This window comes from Rhinopithecus bieti, unplaced genomic scaffold (genome assembly GCF_001698545.2).
Source record: "Rhinopithecus bieti isolate Rb0 unplaced genomic scaffold, ASM169854v2 scaffold_425, whole genome shotgun sequence".
Classification (NCBI taxonomy): Eukaryota; Metazoa; Chordata; class Mammalia; order Primates; family Cercopithecidae; genus Rhinopithecus; species Rhinopithecus bieti.
The window spans coordinates 1,950,103-1,971,595 of NW_016803361.1; the positions used below are offsets into that span (position 1 = coordinate 1,950,103).

At 49.4% G+C, this 21,493-nt stretch overlaps 1 protein-coding gene across 2 annotated transcripts in view; it reads right to left on the reverse strand.

The window, feature by feature from the left end:
• Positions 1-21,493, reverse strand: part of CRTAC1 (cartilage acidic protein 1) — a 166,078-nt gene that overhangs the window by 61,900 nt on the left and 82,685 nt on the right. For both annotated transcript variants that reach the window (XM_017880349.1, XM_017880357.1), the window contains exon 3: positions 10,484-10,680. In XM_017880349.1, the coding sequence (XP_017735838.1) occupies positions 10,484-10,680 (197 nt within the window). The remainder of the gene's footprint in view (positions 1-10,483; positions 10,681-21,493) is intronic.

Genomic DNA, 21,493 nt, shown 5'->3' on the forward strand with positions numbered 1-21,493 from the left:
GTGAGTGTGAGAGGGGTGTGTGTAAGGGTGAGTGTGAGAGGGTGAGAGTGTGAGGGGTGAGAGTGAGTGTGAGAGGGGTGAGTGTGGGGAGGGTGAGTGTGAGAGGGTGAGAGTGTGAGGGGTGAGAGTGAGTGTGAGGGGGTGAGTGAGAGTGAGTGTGAGGGGGGTGAGAGTGAGTGTGAGGGGGGTGAGTGAGAGTGAGTGTGAGAGGGGGTGAGCGAGAGTGAGTGTGAGGGGGGTGAGAGTGAGTGTGGGGGGGTGAGTGAGAGTGAGTGTGGGGGTGAGTGAGGATGAGTGTGGGCACGAGTGAGAGTGAGTGTGAGCATAGTGTGCAAGAACAGGCAAGTGTGTGTGTGGAAGTGAGCAGATGAGCGTGAGTACTTGTGGGAGTATGCATAGGTGAGGGGAGTGTGTAAGTGACCCTCGACCCCTCAGGTGGCTCCACCCAGAAGAGGACAAAAGGTTTGGTCTCTGAGGGGTCCTCACGCTGCGACCCCCTGAGACCGCAGGACCCACAGGATCAGAAGCATCATCTGTGGGGTCTGGAGTTGGCCCCAGGGGTCCTCACCCGACAGCAGGGAACCGGCACTCTCTCTCCTGCCTTCTCTCCAGAGAAGCCTGACCCAGGGAGGAGGAAACGTCCCTTCCGCTGAGTGGAGGCAGACCCAGGGGGCCTGCAGGGGTTGCAGGTGGAGGCTTCAGCACAGGCCCATTTCTGTGGAGCCCAGAAGGGACCTGCACAGAGCTGCTGTGGCCTGGATGCACATGGGGGAAACGGAGTCGCGGATGACCCCGACAAAACCACAGGGCCCCGACCCAGTAGACCGGAGTCGCGTTCCACATCTGAGGCTTGTTAGCTGTGAGGCCCGAGGTCTTGGCTTCTTCATCTAAAAGTTGTGGATAACAGCTCTGCCTCCCTCCCAGCATCGCTGTGGGAATTACATGAGAAACGCACACGGAGAGAGTTCGGCGGCGGGTCTGAGACCCCAGGTCCACAGCCCCTCCTCAAAATTCCTGGGAGTCATATGTGTTCAGGAATTTACATATTTTTCCTTCAGATTTTGGAAAGGTAACACAGTACACACACCGTTTATTACATAACACCCCCAGCAGGGATGGAAGCAGCACCCTGTAATTAAACACATTAATATTTCTGCAGTGAATTATATGAATATTCACCCTAAGTGGGATAAATAAAGCCTATAAATAGCTCAGATTAGCCCAGGACAGGTTTTGCTATCAATTGAATTTCCCACAAAACTTAAAAAATGCACTTGAAGTGTTCAGAGGGTTCTGGATTTCAGGGCTCTCGAGAAGGGACTTGGACTTAGGCCACCATCATCATGGCTCTCCTGGAGGCAGTGGCAGGCTTGCTATTGCTTCCAGACGCCTGGGAGCTTCTGCGGATAGCCCCTGCAGGCTTCCGGGTCTCCAGCCCTCACCATCAGCAAGCAGCCCTTGCCCATCTCTGCCCAACCAGGGCCCCTTTAGATGCTGTACCTCCAGCTAGCACCATCTCTGAGATGCCTGGGTCACACTCCACTGAAGCCTGGGCCGGCATGCAGTCGGGGAGAAAATGGGTGTGGTAGCTGGCGTTCTGCAGAGCTCTGATGGACACCTCTGGATTGAGTGAGAGAAATTTCTCAAGCTGCCAAGTTCCTGCCTTAGCTATCTAGAGGAGAAACTAGGTCTAGGGTGACTCTGTCCCCCTCTGTTTGACTTCTCACCTCCAGTTCCTCCTGTCCACCTCAGGCAGCATTTCCCAAAGTGTGCTTTGTGGGACTCTGGTCTCTATGAGGAGCCTGGAGAAAGGATTCTGTGATCATGTGAGCTTGGGAAAGACTGCGCACTCACCCACCCCTCGGAGATTTCCCTTGGACATTGATCTATTAGTATGTCAAGAAGTCTTGCAATGAATTACCTGTTTAATTTTATTTAACCCAGCCTTTCCCAAATGTTCCTTGGCCATGGAACCCCTTTTTGTAGACCACCTCTTAGTGCCCTGTGTAACTGGTGCTGTCCTTAGCAAGTTGCTGTCCTAAGGTGCTGATGTCTGGTCAGGCTCAGAGCTTTTCAGCCGGAGGTGTTAGGGCGCCTGTGCTGTTGGCCTCTCCCACTCTTCAGCCTCCTGGCTCCTGAGCTCAACAGGGATGCCCAGAAGAATAAACTAATTAAGGTAAAATGTGCAACAGCCATGCAGAGCCTTGTAGATCATAAATGGGAACGGCAAAATCAATGGCAGCCCTTCTGCAGGCAGAGGCCCGGAGGCCTGGGCGACAGGAGAGATGGGAGCCGGTGATTTAGGAAGAGCAAACGCTCTGGCAGCTGCAACCTGGGTAATTAGGTGTGTCAGGAAGACAGATAAACAGCGAGCTGTGCGGGTCGATGGCACAGGCAATAAACACCCAGCACTGGCCCCTGGCCCATGTCAGCATGCAGTCCTGCCTTCTGGCTCCTTGTAGCTGCACAAGAACTGCACTCTGCCCTGGGGTCCCTCATAAGAGGGTGGGGGCAGCTGTTCGGGAAGAGGCGAGGTGAGGAAGAGGAGCAGGAGAGAGGGATTCTCTTGAGTCCCCTGGGGAAAGACACTGAGAAGGTAGAGGCCTGGGAGAAACAGGAGGCATCTGGGGCAGGGCAGGGGGCCCTGGAGTCATAGCCCCCACGAGAGGCAAGTCTGGGGATTCCCATTTCCACCCCGATTCTGGCATCTTGGCATTAAAGGAGCCTTGAAGGTCTCAGAGTCCAGTAGAACCACCATTTGCTGCCAGGAGGCCAGAGGGAGGGGTCCGTGGGTGAGGCTCAGGTGCCCACCATGCCCTGCAGGGGGCCAGGTGCTACACCAGATGCCGTGGGAGGCCAGGGGAAGTATGCCTTTGTCCCTGACTAGGGGCTTTTAGAGTCCACCCACAACACCAGGGACAGGTAAAGGAGATACTAGGAGACAGCCATGAAATGAATGATACTGTCATGTTTATAGCACTTGCCAGGTGCCAGGAAATTCACAAATATTCACTCATTAACCCTCACCACAACCCCTCAAGGTGGGTACTATTTTCATGACCCCTTTACCCATGAAGCGCCTGGGGCATGAGAGAGAAGGGGACTTTCCTAAGATTCCACAGCTGCCAGAGCCCAGCAGGGCAGAATTGGACAGTATGTCGGGAGATGCCTTGAAATCAGGATGGAAGAGGTCGCTGTGATCAGGGAGGGCTTCATAAGGGAGGAGGCACCTGAACTGAGACTGGAAGGGTCAGAGTAACAACAGCACTGCACTCTACAGTTTAGGCAGGATGGCAAGAAAAAGGCACAGAGGGGACATTGAGTTTGCCTAGGGAGGGGGATTTGTGCAGGTGGAGGAGGAGAAGCATGGCAGGGTGGGGGAGACCCAGTAATTCCAGTACTGAGGGCAAAGGGGCCATTGGTGGCTTCTGATATGGGGAAAGTCAGGGGAAGACAGTGTTTCTGGAAGATTAAGTTGGCAGGGGAATGAAGGGTGAATGCGCTAGCGAGGGAGAAAATGCAGCAAGTGGCCACTTTTGTAGGAGCTCAGGCTTGATTAGGATGGGGAGGAAGCACCGGTGCAGGAGGGGTTGGGTGGCCGGGAGAGTGAGGGAGCTGTCCAAAATGTGGAAACAGTGACCCAAGCAGGGACGCTGAGCTCGCTGGCGGTGAGCAGGAGCCTGGCTTCAGACAGTTTGCATTTAAAGTGACCACAGAGTGGCCAAGAGGTCACTGGCCATGAGGCATGACTATGACTCCTTACAGAGTAGTGAGTCTGGAGCTAAGGAGAAGGGAAAGACCAGGCCATAAACGGGTTGCTTGAGTCCTGGGGAGAAACCACATTTGGGACAGAGAAGGAGGCATCAGAAGACTAGCAAAGGGGAATAAGAGGGCACCTGGAGCCACTGGGAGCATGAGGTTGTGTCATAAAGGATTCTCCCTAAGGATCACAGGATTGGAATGCCTCCTCCCCAGGGGGCTTTCCCCACCTGGGAGATGGTCTGTCTCAAGGTCTGGTATTGGTGGTAGAGAGAAGGGTGGGCAGGTTTTTGTGTCAAGGCCTCAGCCTCAGCCTCCAACCTCATTCATCAGGCAAACAGCAGGGCTGGGGAGGTAGCCAGCAACATCCTTCCCTCTAGGTGGATCTTGGGCAACTCATGAACTTGTGTTTTTCTGATCTGTAAAATGGAATGAGAATGGCCACCTATTCATCAGGTTGTTGTGAGGGTTAAATTAGATAATGTACATAAAGTGCTGAGAACAATACCAGGCACATGATAAGTTAAATAAACAGTAACAACACCATCACCATCACCACCATCATCCAGGAAATCACAGCACATGACCACAGCAGATCCTCAACTCAGGAGGCAACTGTGATGTTAAGTATAAAAGGCTTTATAACACTTAGTCAATGGAAAACCAGCAAGACAGTGATGGCTCCAGGGGAAGAAAGAACTCATTCAGTCAAAGGACATTTTCAAAGAGGAGCCCAGGCTGTGCTGGGTCCCCGATGTAAATGCTGACCCCAGCCTTCCTTCCCCCATCCCAAGGTGAAGAGGGAAACCCGATCAGCTCCCGCCAGGCACTTTGCCCACATCAGCTCCTTCAGTGCTCTCCGCAGCAGTGCCAGGAAGGTGGAGTCTTCATTTCACAGACAGAAACTGGGGCTCAGAGGGTTAGGTCATTTGCCTAAGATTGCACAGCTGTTATGAGGTGGTCTGCCTGTTGCAGAGCCCCCTCTCATGTTATTAAAGAGCTGGGTCGCTCATGGGAGTCAGTCCCAGCTCCCAAGGGTCCTTGTTAGGACCACGGGAATGGCCTCTGGGGTCCCATGTTCTGTATTGTGCTGCTTTGGCCCATGCTGGGAGAGCTGCAAATCAGGACTTTGCATCCAAGTAAAATCCGGCTGGGGGATCAGGAGACCCTAGAATCTACTTTAGGACCTAGAGAATCCTAGGAAAAGAGGGTGGAGCCATAGGGCCATACATCTCAGACTTTGCTGGGTTCAGGAAGCTCCTGGAGATTAAATACAGATTCTGGTTTCGGAGGTCTGGGGTGGGGCCTAAGACTCTGCATTTTTAAGAGCGCCCAGCTGATTGCCATGCTTATGGCCCATGCGTCACACTTGGAGTAGTGAGGTACAGAGTATCTGGGTACAGTTGGAACTGGGACTAGGTGGAGGAGCTGCCCGACCAGGGGTGCTTCTCTCAAGATCAATCAGCTCTTCTGCTGTGAAGGCAGAAGAGCCTGGAAGCACCACCCATCCAAATACCCTTCTCTTTATGGAGGTGACTGACGCTCCTTCTCCTCTCTAAGAAGTTACAAGAGCCTCTGCTGAAGGCCTCTGTAAGTATGACACAGAGCACCCCCCACAGAAAAGTGATAAATCCAAGTCCATAAAAATGAAAAGGTTCCACATTACAACATCCACCAAGAGCAAAGACAAAAGAAAAAAAGACAAACAAGGGAAAAGTATCTTCAACTTGTTCCATAGACAAAGGGCTAATTCCCTAATTTATAAAGAGCTGTTACAACTCAATAAGGAAAAGACCAATAATCAATACAAAAATAGGCAGAGGCTATGAGCAGACAAGAGATCCAAATACATAAAAATCTTCTCAGTCTCCTTCATTTTAACAAAATTGAAAATTAAAACTGTACTTAGATATCATTTTTTCTCCGTCAGATTAGCAAATACTGTAAAAATAGATGAAATATTGTGTTGGGAGTGTTGGAAAGTGCTTGCTTGCATATTTGGTCGATGGGAACGTCCTGAGCAGTGGCCCTAGGAAGGACAATTTGGCAGTGGCTATAAAAACTACACATGTATATTCATTTGAGGCAGTAATTCTATTTCTATGAACTCACAAACATGCCTGCAATTGTGGGAAATGGCATGTTGTACAAACTTATTCATTTGGTAGCATGCTTTGTAAGGGTGAAAGGCAAAACCTGACTGCAAGTAATCTTTCATCAATAGAAGACCAATTAAATTAATGGCACAGTGGAGTACTATACAACCATAAAAAGAATGAGAAAGCTGTCTGTGTGCTGCCATGAAATCAAATCCAAACTGCATTGTTAAATGAAAAGAGCAAAGAGTGGAACCATGAGTTGGGCATGCTGTTTGTGTAGGAAGGAGGGAGACAGATAAATTATTTGAGCAGTACCCCACACATAGCAGATCTTCAATCATCATTTTGTGGAACTGAATGCATGAAAATCATGTAGTGGTGGGGCTCACAGTTCACACTGACCCATCTGCTACCCATGCTTCTGTTCGTTACCCCAGGCCAGCCCATGTAGGTGGGAATGCTCAGGGCTATTCAGTGAAGCAGCAGGGATGAGCTAGTGTGTGACCTCCCAGGGGATGGGCTCTGACCAGGAGCTGCAGAACATCCTAGGTTCTGGATGTGGAGGTGAGGTGTCGGCACCTGCCTCTTGTCCTTCTGCATCCTACACACTCTCCTACCTGGTTTCACTGAGTAGTGTTGCCTGAAATGCTACTCAGTGGCTTGTATTTTTCCAGGCTGGTGAAGCCATAAGCTGGTTTCCTGGCCCAGGACGTCCTGGGATGGTGGTCAGTCTTCCTCCTTCTCCTTTCCCTTACCCACTTGCCAATTCTCAGCCCTTGACCCAGGCCCACTGGGCCCCTCATCTGTACGGTGTTATACTGCGGTCCTTTTCTCTTTGCTCCCACGGTCTGTCCTTCCCACAGGCCAGGAGGAAGGCCTGTGGACCTCTACCCACGACACTTTGAGAGGCTCTGGCTTTCTTCAGAGCCACAGGACTAGAACGGCTATTGTGTGGAGTGCTTATTAAGTCCTGGGCACTGTAATAAGTGCTTTCATTCATTATCTCAGGTATTCCTTCAAAAATATGTATTTAATGCTTACTAAGTGACAGGCACTCCTTTGGATCTGGAGTATAGCAGTGAACAATGCACTCCCACGGAACTAAGACCCTAGTAGGAGAGATGGACAACAAACAAAAAATCGCTTATTTTCAGTTAGTGGTCAGTACTGTGAAGGAAAATAAAGCCAGTTAAGGGCACAGGGGGTAATGGGGTTACAATTTTAGATAAGGGGCTCAGGAAAGATCTCACTGGACGAGGGGCCTGAATGAAGGAGTGAGCCTGGAGAACATCAGTGGGAAAAGCATTTCAGGTAGAGGGAATAGCAAGTACGAAGGCCTCAGGTGGGAAGGCAGTGAGTAAGAGGAAGAATGGAGGAAAGAAGGTCAGAAAGGCAACCCGGATCACATAGGAGGGGTGCTGTAGGCGATGGGAAGGGCTTTGGATATAGTCTATGGAGCCATTGGTGGCAATTGAGCTTAAGAAGTTGGCGTGATTTTAGATGAGGGAGTTGAGGCTGAGAGAGGTCAAGTAACCTGTCCAAGGTCACACAGTAAATAAGGGGCAGACCCCAGGTTTGTACAAAATGACTCCCCCAGGATGTTGTTGGAATGCAGGGTGCTCGCCTTCTTCTAGGAACTCCAATACTAACATCCCAAAGTCTGGCCAAGGGAGGAGAGAGGGACCATGCTTCCACAGGTTGCTCCAACACCCTGGCACATGCCATGGGCACAGCTAAATGCCATGGGCATGCCTGGGCTGGTTGGGGGCCCTGGAGAGTGGGCAGGATGGCAATGGCTGAGTGCCATGCCAGCTGGGCCCGAGGAAGTGCTGACACGGCACAATGTCCCTGCTCCACACCCCGCCCACTGTCGATGAATCAATGGGATCACTCAACTGAAAAATTAACTCAAACCCACAGACATCCCTGAAACCCGTAGAAGGTGGCCAGCACTGAGGCTGCTGGGCACTGTTGCCTTACCCCCACCCCGGGGGCTGGCTCCGGCCTCTCCCAGTGCACACTTATGCCCTCGATCTCAGGAGCCCAGGGCCTTTCTGGCGCCTCCACTGTGCCTGCCTTTCTTGACTTCCCTCAATAGGCAAACCCTCTCTCAGGCCCAACAGCTCACGCCTGCCTGTTCTTCCTGGGATTTATTTATCAAATTTTAACTTAGCTCTTAGGATGTGTAATGTCTGACTGGGACCGAAGGGGGCCACAATATGAACGATACAAGGTTTTGCCTTCAAGCATCTTTGAGTACAGGCAGGGGATTGGGAGAGGGGACTCAGATACCCAGAGAAACACAAGGCTGTGTTGAGGATAGAGTGTAAACTTCATGAGGGCAGGATTTTTGTGTTTTATTCACTGAAGCATCCTCAGTCCCTAGAATAGTAAGTGCTCAGTAAATATTTGTCCAATGGATGAATGCATTAATAAATGAGTAGGGTTGTTGTGAGGCCGAGCATGAAACTAGCATGATTCTGAGGTAGTGGCCTTCCACCTTGGTGTATGGGGAATCACCTGGAGGTCTTTACCATCTGGTGACTGCGTCCCACTCCTAGAGGTTCTGATGGGATTGACTGGAGTGCGGCTTAGCTGGGATTGTTGAAAGCTCCCCAGGTGACCCTAATGTGCAGCCTGGGCAGGGAACCAGGGCTCTGGGATTCACAATGCAGCACTCTTAAGAGTGTGGGAGGGGCTGCTGCTTCAGAGACACCTGGTGGCTGCCACAGCAGGTGCTCTGTGCTTGGTGAATAGGGGATGGTCTGTCCCCTTCCTCTGGCATCTGCCTGATGAGCCCACACTTCCACAGTTCTCCTTGCTCCAGCTTCCCAGCCTCTGAGAGACTTCCTGGGGACTCACCCCTTCTGTAGGCATCCCTTGACACTGCTCCCTTTCTGACCTTGTCCCATATTAAAGAGTTGATCAGCCCATCAATTAATTGTGTCCTAATCCAATCTTGGCTTGGCTGGAGAGAGGGCAGTAAATCCAGCTGCATAATCATGCCCTGATATTTGTGTAGGGATAATTACTATCTCTCAGGCCTCACTTGGTGGCAAGATGAGATGAAAACCCATAAAACACCACTCAGGGCTGTGGCTCATTGTTTCTTGGCTGCACAAGGCTGGCTGCCAGCCAGACAGCACTGCCTGCCCCTGCCCCTGGCATGAGCCCTAACCTCTTCCCCTCCCATTCATGCAACTGCAGGACTCAACATCAGGCGCAGTCTAGGGGCTGGATCCTGGCTTGGGCTCCACAACCAATAACGGTAAAGTCGTGGCTCAGGGGAAAGCCAGTGTATGTGTGCCAGGGTGGAGAGTGGAGCACAAGGAAGGTGGTCCTCATAGCCAGGCAGTTACCGGCCTCCAGGAGGTTGGGAGGTCCAGGATGATGACTGCTCAAGTCTGAACCACAGAGCTTCATCCAAAGCAGACCTGAAAGAGGACTGCCCTCTGGGGGAGCCCACTGCATATTCAGCTTGGCCCCACAGGGACACAGGGCCCTACATCCCTCACAGTGTCCCTCACCTCGGGACACTGTGGCCTGGGACTTCCACAGAGATGTTACAGCCCCACAGGCCTGGGCTGAGATCCTGAGATCTGAGCCTGAGAAAATGCAAGCATCAGGGGTGGGAAACCACCTTGATCTGCTGCCACAAGGGCACAGCCCCCAAATCATGAGACACTGAGCAACCACTGCAAGCGAGGCTCTCCAAGAGGCAGTGAGGACACCGGGTTGAGGAAAGCCGTAGAGCATCTTGATTAAGAGGATGGATCTGGAGTCAGACTCCTGGGTTTGAATCCTGGGACTTACAAGCTGTGTGGCCTTGGGCAAGTCAGGTAACCTCTTTGTGCCTCAGTTTCCTCAATTGTACAGTGGCATTTACCAGTATCTACTAATCGAGGTGTGTGAGGCCTAAATGAGATAATTAATGTAAATGCTTATATCAGGGCCTGACACACAACAGGTGCAACTTAAGTATTAACTGCTATTATTGTCACTGTCATTTAGCCTTCTGGGCATCAATTTCCCTCATCCATTCCTTAGCATGCAGGACCTTGTTACTCAAAGTGTGGTCCCTGATCCAGAGGCATCGTCATCATAGCCTGGGAGCGGGTCAGAAGTGCAGGGTCTCGGCCCCACCCAGACCTGCTGAATCAGTCTGCATTTGCACAAGACCTCTAGGGGATTTGGATGCACACTTCAGTTCGAGAAGCTCCTGCAAGAAAAGGCTCCATGAACTCAAGGTCTCTCTTCCTCACAGTTGTATCCTCAGCACCTCTAGGCTGGCATAGTGTAAGTGCTTGGCAAGAATTTGGGGAGAGGGGTAAGGACGGCTCACATTAGGAGGTGGTGGCGGGGACACTCAGTCTGAGGGAGAGCCTCGGTCTCTGCTCACCCTGTCCATCTCCAGGCCCGGGGTTCAGGAGATGAGACCTACAGGCTCACACGCAAGAGAAGAAGTCATTCTGGGACCCAGAGAGGTCCTGCGGCAGCAGGGGGCAGTACCTAGGGGGACGATGACAGTTGCCTGAGGAAGGGCCAGGGTTCCCACGGCCCTCTCCAAGTTGGTGCTGGGAGGGAGAAGATGGGAAGCAGGAAAAGACCTGAGCCCCAGTCCTTACCCGAGAAGGCGTTATTGGTGTTGAGAAAGTAGATCTCCTCCCGGCCGTCCCCGTCGATGTCGCAGGCTGTGACCCCGATGGCGTTCCCCTGCCGGTCCCGCAGCGCATAGTAGGGTGAGCTGCGTTCGTCGACCGCGATGTTCACCAGCCGCTTCTGGGCCCGGTCGTACTTCAGAACCAGGTTGGGGCCATTGTACCTGGAGGAGGAATGGGGAGGGGATGCTGGAGAGGAGCCGCTGGGCCCACCCAGTCCCATCCGACCAGTACAATGGGTTGGGAGTCCTCCCGGACACGCTATGGGGCAAGTCAGATCCAGAGTGTTCCTGGGGAACCCGGCCAGCCTTGCCTCACGGACCCCTGAGTGTTGGATGAGTGCCCCTGAATCAGATTTGGGCTCGGGTGCAGTGAAAGTCAGCAGGGGCCATGTGGGATACCATATAAGCAGCCGGGTGGCGGAGGGAAGTGGGAGCCACGGACAGACCCTTCCCACAGGCTCCACTGAAGAAAACAAAGAACTTCCTGATGCTCATCTTGCCCATTTCAATGCAAAAGGCACTTTCACATTTATAATCTCATTAATTTAAATTTAACAATCAAGAGAGGTAGGCATGTATTAGTAACCCATTTTATGGATGAGGCAACCGATGAGGTTTATCAGGGAAACTGAGGCTCAGAGAGGCTGAATGCCCTTTCCAAGGTAACACAGCCTAGGAAGTATCAGGTGCTGGGAGTTGAACCAAGGCCCTTTCTACTATCCCGAGTTCCGAGTCCCTGTGTGAATTAGTCCTGGAGGAGCAGGAGGCTTTGTTGTTGAGGTTTGAACAACTCTCCTGACAAAGTCACCGCATTTAAACAGAAGGATGAAATTAGCCTCTCCGTTGGGAGAACACGAACATGTCTAAAGTTATTAGACAGGCTTGCTGTATCTTTTTCTAAGAACTCAAGACAAAAGGTTAAAAGGCATCACTACTTATTTCTCCTCTGTCTCACTCTCCTGCACCTGCAACTCCCTTCTTGCTGCACTGAAGCCCAGTCACGTTCTTGCCTCAGGGACTTTGCACTTGCTGTTCTCTGCCTAGGATGCTGTTCCTGCAGACATCCACACCACTGGCTCCCGCCTTCACCTCCCTTAAACCTTTGCTCCCCTATTCCTTCTCAGTGAGGCCTTGCCTGCACATGCTCCGAAAATTAGCAACCACCCCCACCACTGCACCACCACCCTGTTCTCTATCTCTCACTAATGCTCTCTTCCCAGAGCTCTGACCAACAGCTGACAATTCCATATTCTCATTTACCTCTTCCTTCTGCCTGGTCCCATTAGAGTGTCAGCTCCATGAAGGCAGAACTTCTCGTCTGTTTTGTTCTCCAGTGCCTAGAACCATGCCTAGCATTCAACAGGTGCTCAATAAATATTTATTGGCTAATTGAATGAATGAAAGCTCAGAGCTCATGTCTGAATCATAAAACTCAGGTGTCCCATGGTTGATTTCTTTGCATCACCCTCCCATATGGAGAAAAAAAGGGCCCTGCAGGAAGTCAGCGTGCCCAAGGTCACACCCTAGGCAGCACAGAAATGAATGTCTGAGGCCTCTTCCTGCCCGCTGGGAGCACCAGCTTGCCAGATCCTCCCAAAGAATGGAACAGACCTCATCCACAGGGTCCCCCACCTCTTCCTATGCTTCAGCCTGAATGTGCACATTCAGAGGGAAATGCAGATACTGGCTCCAGAGGGCCCCCAGCTGGGAACACCCAGGGAGGGCAGGAAGAGCTCTCCAAGGTCTTCGAGAGAAATCACTTCTTTCTTTCCTGTAACAAATCCAGTCTGGCCCGCTGCACCATCCCAAGATGCAGAAGCCAGCGAGATTTAGGGGATGCTGAGCAGCTGGCTGGGCGCCTTCTGGCCCCTATAGGGTGTGAAAGGAGAGACGGAGCTCCTGGGGACTGAGTCAGTGCCCGGTGATGGGAGGTTGTGCCTTAGACACCTTGACGAAGAGCGTCTGAGGGCTGCACGTCTAGGGCGCGGCATGACCTATGGAGATGTGTCTAGCCAAGGGCCAGGGGAGACAGGCACTTGGGTTCCAGAACTGTCAGCAGCTGGCTCCAGTGCTCGGGGACAGGAAGTGCCTGTGAGGGCTGAACACGAGTCTTGCAAGCCTTGGGGTCTTCTGCTTTTCCATCACTACTGCACCTTGTAAGATGGCTGTATTTGTGGAGCGCTTGGCCTTGTTAAAAGCACCCTCACATGCACGGTCTCCCTTGAGCCCCACACCGTCTCAGAAGGAAGGTAGGCAAAGCATTTTTCCAGAAAAGGAAACTAAAGTGAGGTCCAAGGTTAGACAACTTGTTGGTGGCAGCGCTGGGCCTCTCTGTCTTCAGGGTCCAAACCCCAAGTTCTTTCCGTACTGCCTATGATGCCAGCACTCTCAGGCTTGTTCATTTTTCCCCCGGCTGCCTCCCACAAAGTAGTGCCCCTGAGAAATGCCTGATAATTTCACAGAGATGTAGCTGGCGAAGATTACCGTAGTCTTACATTTCAATAGCACTTTACACTTTACAAAGCACTTTCTCATCCTTGGGCTCATTTACTTCTTAAAGTTCCTAGCTCTGCCAGAGATGAGGTTGGTGGCCTTGGGCTGGTCAGTTCTCTCTAGGCTCTGCATTTCTCTTCTGTGAAATGCAAGAGTTGGACAAAATCTGAGGGTCATGATATGTGTGGTAAAAGGCAGCCCCGGGGGCCCGCTTCTCCGTTCAACTAGAGCATCTGTGTGTTAATGCATTTTGTTTTATGCATCACATTCCATAATACATTGTTTGAACAAGGGATTCCAGAGCTGGAGTTTAAAAGCCCCTGGACTCTGTGGGTCCGTGAGTCTTACTAACCTTATGAGATGATCAGAGCAGGCGCCCTCTGTCCCAGGCTGTGGCTGAGAAGCCATCACGTAAACCCAGCACTGACACCCTTCCTCTGCATCCCTGCCCCTTGGGTCTCCTAGAATGTCTTCACCACCCCCTGAAGCCAGCTCCCAGTGAGAGGTGAGGAGGGATCATGGCCTCCTCACATATTGGAGTCCAGTCCTTCTGCTCTGAATCTGGAGAAGCTGGGGTATACACAAGGTCCCTGCACCATGGTAGTAACCCCGGAAAGGCAGTTGGCCCTGGCTCTCTCTTCTTTAAAGAGTTTTGGGTGCCAGTTCCAGCGGTGAGGTTGCTAGGCTGGGTCAAATTCTTCGATCTGGTACAGAGTGAGCACATGCCACAAAGGCTTCCCTAAACCTATGTGGTAGCTTGGGATGCATCCTGACACTCTGCCCCTCATCTCCCCCAGCCCCCACTGCCTCCCAGGACTACAGATACAAAGCCAGACCAACAACTCCTAGGTTGGGTTCTTGGCACCCCATGGTGCAAGGCCAGGGTAGTGCCTGGAGTTGCCACTTCCTCCTTTCACCCAGGCTGCTCTCTGCTGAGTCTGCTGGACCAACACTCAGAGCCTCTCACAATCCCCCAAGAAAAACAGGAGAACCAACCTTCTTCCCTCTCCCACTTCTTCCTGAGGCTGACGCTCCTGTTTGCTTCCTCACCATCCACTGAGTGTGCTCTGCCCTTTCCAGCTCCTGTGGTTTTGCTCAGCTGCAGCAGTCCCCTCCCACAGGGAATGCTTTCCCCACCTTCTCAGCCTCCCACGAAGCCTGCCCCGACTGCCCCTGCTGGATGTGACCTTCTCTTCTCTGGAAACCCACAGCATTTTGCACCTTGCTTATTCCTGTGCGGACAGAATTGTTTGTGTTCCAACATCACTTTTCTCATTAAAACATGTGCTTCTTGAGCTCAGGAAGCATGTGGAGTGGATGCATCTCTGCATTTGCTGTGCCTGGAGCAATGCTTGGCACGGAGCAGGTGCTTAACAAATGTCTATTTGATGCAAGAATGAGTGAATCAGTGGGTGAATGAATGAATGAATAAAAATAATCATGGGTAGCATTAGCAGAGCAGCCACTGTGTGCTGAGAGTTATGCTAAGTGCTTTGTACCCACTGTCTCATTCCATCCTCACAACGATCCTAGGACATGGGTCTTATTAACACCCCATTTCACAGACGTGGAGACTGAGGTTCAGAGGTTAGATGACTTGCCCACTGTCACTCCGCTGGCAGTCCCCACGCTGACGAGCCTGAGAAGCTGGGTGTGAGCTATGTGGGCTTACACACTTTCTCTGACACCTGTCAGAGACTTTTGGGCACTTTTATAAATTCTGAAGACTTCAAAGCTCAGTTAAATGGAGCCAGGAAGTGGGGCAAAGTCCCATGTTTTGAAGCAGCTATGGCTTCCCAAAGGATGGGCCAGCAGGCAGGGGTGACGGGCTCAGTAGAACCGTAAAATCTGCTTGAGAGACGCCATCAAGGGCACAACTGACCCGTGCTGTGAGAACCATCCCATTTTGGTGCCAGTTCACTGGGACAGCACCACTGTGGGGAGAGCAGGGGCCTGGGGTTTGCTGAGAGCAGCCTGGGGGTGGGGTCCTGGCCCTACCACCTCCTGGCTCTGACCCCACGCTTGTCCCTTGGTTCTTCTAAGCTTTGGCTTCTGCATCTGGAACAGGGGGCTGCTGCATACCTCGCAGGATGGCTGTGAGGATGAGGTGCCAGAGTGTGTGTGACAACACTTTGTAAACTGTGAAGAGTTACACAATGAGAAGTTCTTATCATTATTTAGAAAAACAGCAAACCTGGGGCACAATCTATCACTCTCCAGTGATCATGTTGATATTTCCAAACACACTCCAGCATTTCTTGTCCCCAAACATCCCACCCTCGGTAGCTCATCCTCTGCAGGTATATTTCTTTATTCCCATGTAAAACCAAACTTCTCTCTCGACTTTCCCGCTGCCTATTTGCCCCACCCCCATCCACCTTCCTACCCCAATTCTGACACAGCTTTTCCTGCTACTGTCATGGGTGGCACCCCACCCACATCTCGGGGTGCCCTTTTCTGTCCTCATGCCCCTCGGCCTCTCAGCTGTATCTGGCACAGTTGTTGCTCTCTCTGCTTTCCCCCACTGCTTTCTTCTGAAAGCACTCTCCCCTCTAGGCTGAGGAGGCCACCCTCCTCTGTTTCCTGCTCTCTCTCTGGCTTCCTCTCCTTTCCCCACCATAATTCCTTCTTCCTCTCCCTTCCCTTTTAATGTTGGAGTCCCCAGGCCAGGTCTTGAGCCTTCTCTTCTTTCTCTCCCCTTTCACTAGGGGATAACGTTATTCCCCTGACTGACAATTCCAGATTTATACCTCCAACCCAAATCCCCAGTCCCAGGTCAAATGCATATCTCTGACTGGCTACCTGACATCATCCTTTGGATGTCCACTGCTACCTCCAATAGAACATGTTCAAAGTGGACCACTCCACCCCTCCCTCCCACAAAGGAACACCCAAGTACTAAGGCCAGGAACCTGCATCAGCCTTGGCTCTCCCTCCCCTTTGTCTTCGCCTTTCATTAATAGGCCCATCCTGTCGTTTCTACTTCCAAAAATGTTTCACAAATCCTTTCTCTTCTTTCCTCCTCCACTGCCACCATCGCTGGGCAGACACCCTTCTCTGTTTCCTCACTTGATCCTCCCCTAATTTAATTCCCCTACACTGTAGCCAGGGTCATCTTTTTTACTGCATAAATCAGATCATAGCTAAAACCCTTTGGTGGCTTCCCATTGTATGGGAATGAAACCCAGACCTGTGATCACTCCTGGCCTCACAGTCCGCATGGTCTTCTTCCCTACCTCATTGGCTTCCTTCCGCCACAGGGTCTCCTTTCAGCTCCTTGAATTCTGGCAGGTGCTTCCCAACCCAGAGCCCTCTTGTGGAATTGCTCCTGCCACCCAGAACACTCCTTCTCATTCTTCAGCTTCCTCTTCAGAGGCTCCTCAGAGAGATCTCCCTCACTGGTATTCTTATCACTGCATTCAGCACTTATTCCTGTTTCTTCACTTATGTATTGCCTGTCTCTTCCAGTAAACTATAAGCTTCCTGAGGTCAAAGACTGTGTCTGCTTTGTTCACTCCTGTCTCCCCATCATCCAGTCCATAGTGAGCACTCAATAAACCACCGCAGAGCGAATGGAAGAGACGAATCCTGTGGAAGGTACAAAGAGCTGAACAAAAGTTTGATTGGGCCGCCAATCTCTTGTTTGGTCTTTGACTCTACACTTTCATCAGTTCCCAAAATATTAATATATGTACAAACACAGCCATGAAAAAGAGCTTTCAGCACCAAGAATTGGTGTCCTGGGTAAGGGGGAGAGAAAACAACAAATGCTGTAGTTACGGAGGATCGACTTCTTTTCCGCTTAGAATCATTGATCTATGTGAAAAAAATCACTTAGGGAGTCACATAAGGAGAAGCCAGATAGAAGGATGTGAGCACCTATTGTATACCAGCTACTGTGCTAAGTAATTTACATATGACATTCCATTTTATATACATAGAAACATTTTTTAGATTTGAAAGATACAGAAAATATGCTATCTATTTGAAAATTAAGAACAGAGAAATTGTTTTCATTAATTTTTTTTTTCATTAAAAAGTGAAAAAAAAGGCTGGGCATGGTAGCTCATGCCTGTAATCCCAGCACTTTAGGAGGCTGAGGTGGGAGCATCCCTTGAGCCCAGGAGGTTGAGACCAGCCTGGGCAACACAGTGACACCTATCTCTACAAAAAAATAAAATAAAAAATTTAGCTGGGTGTGGTGGTGCATTCCTGTAGTCCCAGTTACTCAGGAGGCTGAGGTGGGAGGACTGCTTGAGCACAGGAGGTCGAGACTGTGGTGAGTTGTGATCATGCCACTGCACTCCAGCCTGGGCAACAGAGCAAAACGCTGTCTTAAAAAAAAAAAAGTGAAAAGAATATATCTATTCAGTAGTATAGTCAAGATAGAGAGTCCGGGCAGAAAGAAGAGACAGATGTACGAATACACAAAGAGTGCAAGACCGAGACTAGAGACACATGGAATATACAAAAATGGAAATGAGGAAATATACAAAAAGGGAAAATTAAGCCGATAAGCAGAGATAAAATGATATCAGAGCTAAAACCTCTTAAGTAAACATAGATACAGAGATAAAGACACCTATCCATATAAAGGGAGCCCCATGAAAAAGGGCATCTGCAGATCTACAAAGAAAAATGGAGAGAGCCCTAGAAAGTCTCGAAGTCACGGACACATCAACAGGACTCTGAGATATGATCACAGAGAAATAATGCCATCTTGTGGCCATTTGGGGCATTTCCTCTAAACTTTTTTTAAAGATGTGTTGCATTTTCACAACTATGGACACAAAGGAGTATTTTATTGTTGGTCACTTTGATATTCTCATTTTATAGATACACAAAGTTTCTGAGAAAAGTGACTTTCTAAAGTCAAACAGCTAGTCATTAGATAAAATAAATGGAAAGACAAACTTATCCCTTAGTCTAAAGCAGGGATCAGCAAACTATGGCCTGTGGGCCAAATCTGGCCTGCTCCCATTTTTGTAAATACGGTTTTATTGGAACACAGACATACTCATTCACTTATGTATTATCTATGGCTGCTTTTGTTAAATATTGAAGGTGATTAATTGCAATAGAGATTGTATGGCCAAAAGCTGAAAATATTTTCCATTTGGCGCTTTACCGAAAAAGATTGCCAACCCCTGGTCTCCAGGATTGTCAGCCTTATATTATGAGTATATTATAAGTTTTAAATGGTCATTATAATAACTTAACAAAAAATTAGAATAAGGTTTAGTAAAAATTAATTTGGGTTCAGTACTTGGGAATACATAGTTTCCTGAAGCAAGTATTTCAGGGAGAGTGAAGGTTAAATGTAGGAAAGATTTTAGGTCTTAGGATGGCGACTTTAAGGCGAGATAACCTTTGGGGGAAAAAGAAACTGAGAAGAGTTGCTTAATGGCCAGGCACAGTGGCTCACACCTGTACTTCCAGCACTTTGGGAAGCCGAGGTGGGTGGATCACCTGAGGTCAGGAATTCAAGACCAGCCTGGCCAACATGGTGAAACCCCATCTCTACTAAAAGAAAATACAAAAATTATCTGGGCGAGGTGGTGCACACACTGTAATCCCAGCTACTTAGGAGGCTGAGGCAGAAGAATCGTTTGAACCTATGAGTTAGAGGTTACAGTAAGCCAAGATCACCCCACTGCTCCCCAGCCTGGGTAACAAGAGTGAAACTCCATCTAAAAAATAATAATAAAAGAGTTACTTAAGATGATAGCAGTGTTCTCTAAATAGGGATTTAATCCAAGGCTAAGAAATGAGCAAAAGCATTTGTGCTCTAAGTGAGGGGGTAGAAAGGATGGGGTGGATGGTCTCTAAAAATGGCCACCATCATTTCCTTTCTTTTCTGTATGCATGTGTTACTCCACTCATCAAGACGTGGAGTCTATTTCTCCTCCCCTTAAATTTGGGCTGGCATTGTGATTTGCCTTGATTGGCAGAATATGGTGGAAGTGATGTTGGAGCAGTTCTGAGCCTAGCCTGTAAGGGGCCTAGCAGCTTCCACTTAGTCTCTGGAGGGAGCCAGGTACCATATACAAAATTTGGCTACCTTGAGACCACCATGCACTGAAATCAAACTAGCCCCATGGAGAGGCCATGTGAAAGAGCACCAAGGCATCTGATTTGTGAGCGAGGACTTCTCAAACTTCCTAGCTTAGCTCATCGACAGCTGAATGTAGCTAAGTGAGTGACACCAGCTAATATCACATGGAGCAGAAGAACCACCCAGATGAGCCCTTTCCAAATTCCTGATTGACAGAATTGTGAAAAATAATAAATTGTTTTTAAGCCCCTAAGTTTTGGAAAAGAAAGTAGATAATGATGACCTATCATCTCAGACCTAAGGAGAGGAAAAATTTATCCCTGGCAAGTAGGAAAAAGGATTATTCCTAAATCAGTGGAATTCTCTAGGATGGCTATTTGAATCCACAGTAGACAGGTCTCCCCAAGGGAGGCCTGGACCAGTTGTGTTGGTACTTGGATCTCAGGATATGGGAAGGACTGTGCAGAACCTGAGGGTGGAAGGGTAATAAGAATACAGGGATCCCAGAAACTCCTGTTTTTCTACTCCTCCTTCTCTTTCTTCTTTCCTTTCTAACCTTATCTAAATGTTTCCCATTTTGAATGCACACTCTTGAGAATAGATCATTTCTTTGGAAATGTGTGTAATGCTCTTTTTTTGTTCCTTTTTACACATTTATTCTTTGAAAGCCATTTAAGTTAAATAGGACCAGAAAACATATGGGAAGACATTCAAACAGGAGATTCACAGATTGTATCCTGGAATAGGATATATCCAGAGGCCATATATTAGTTTAAAGGAATGGAGACTTTGGTAATGGGAAGGTTCTGGGCATGATGAGAAATCTGGGGCAGGGTTCCGCTAGGGAATAAATTGGGTAAGGTTGGAAAAATAACAATAACAAAACCAGATTTGATCCTGATTTAGGAGCTGACCAGAGTGGAGAAAATTCCACAAATAGAGTGCTCTACTGAAGAAGGTAACTTTAAGAAAAAAGAGAAAAACCTTTTGTCCTAAGGGGCAGATAGTTTTTCAAGAAAGGGATGGTTGGCACCAACAGGTCAAAATAATCTTCTGTGATGAGTGTCTGTGTTCTGTAAAAACTCCACTCAGACTGATTGATTTATGCCTTGTTCTTAAAAAGATCTGTGCTCAGCATGTGCTCGATGCCCTTGGAATTTCTTATATTTTCATGAGCATAGAAGCACCCAGAAGGCAGGGACTATCCTATGCAGATCTATTCCCCATCATGCCTAGGCCAGTGCCAGGAAAGAGCAAGTGCTCAGTCATGTTTGCTGATGATGACGAAAACCATAACTCCATTCCTCAATGCATGTTTCTAGGAAAAGAGGAAGACAGAGAGTCAGGAATTCCCATAAACTGTCAAAGAAGGGATTCAGGTGACAGACGGAGGCTATGTTAATCAGGATTCTTTGGTTGCAAGTTAACTAGCCGAGAAATGTATTGGCTTAGATGTCCGAAAGCAGGAACAGCAAGGGTGCAGCTAGACTTCTGGATGACTGGAACCAGGATGTGGTGAGCACTTCCTTTTCCTTCTTTCTCATTCTTTTCTCTGCCTATGGGCCTCATTCTCTCACATGATCCTCCTTCCCAAGACTTCAACTATGGCAGCACTCCCAGACTCACATCTCAGCTGTAGGACCAGAGGGGAAAGTGTGTTCTCTCTTCAGTTTGCATGTAAAAAACCCCAGAAAAGAGCACCAATTGGCTCAGGGTGGGTCACCTGTTCATCCCCAGAGGCAGGAGCTGGGAGCCTGTGGTTGGCAGCTTTCAACTAGTAGCAAGGCCAGTGAAAGTGGAGTCTTGGGATCCACCTATACAGATGCAGGAAGAGAAGTGCCAGAACGGATAAGGATGTGGTTCTAGATGAGAGTGACTCATCTGGGTCTGCACATTCTGGAGACAAACCTATCAGGGCCTCCTAATGGAAGACAACAAATGCTTCCCTGGGACCAGCAAGTCACCGTGTCCTCTAGACACATCTCAAGGGCCCACTATTCCCCTCCAGAAGCCCCAGAAAGAGGTAAATACAGAAAGTGGAACAACGTTTGAGTCACTAGGTCCTGGAAATGATCTGGTTCTTGACTTCCTGCCTGATCTTCAAGCCCTGTGTTCCAAGCGGCAAAGCTGGACTCCAGAGAAGCAGGAGGACACTAAGAGTTGGCAGCGATGAGATCAGCAAGTGGATCCCAGAGTCTGGCCAGAGCTCACCCACTTGCTGTGGATTCAGGCAAATCACTAACTGCTTGGTCACAAAACACTTTAAATATCTATTCAAACTTTCTTTCCTTCATGCTGTAACTACTCAGAAGCTTCTAGCTAAAAAGCTATTGGTCTTTGTCGCTCTTTCAGTTGAGGAGGTAGGCCAATTTAGGGACAGAATAGTGGGGGCAAGGAGCCAATGGATGCTTCACTCTTCTTTAAGAG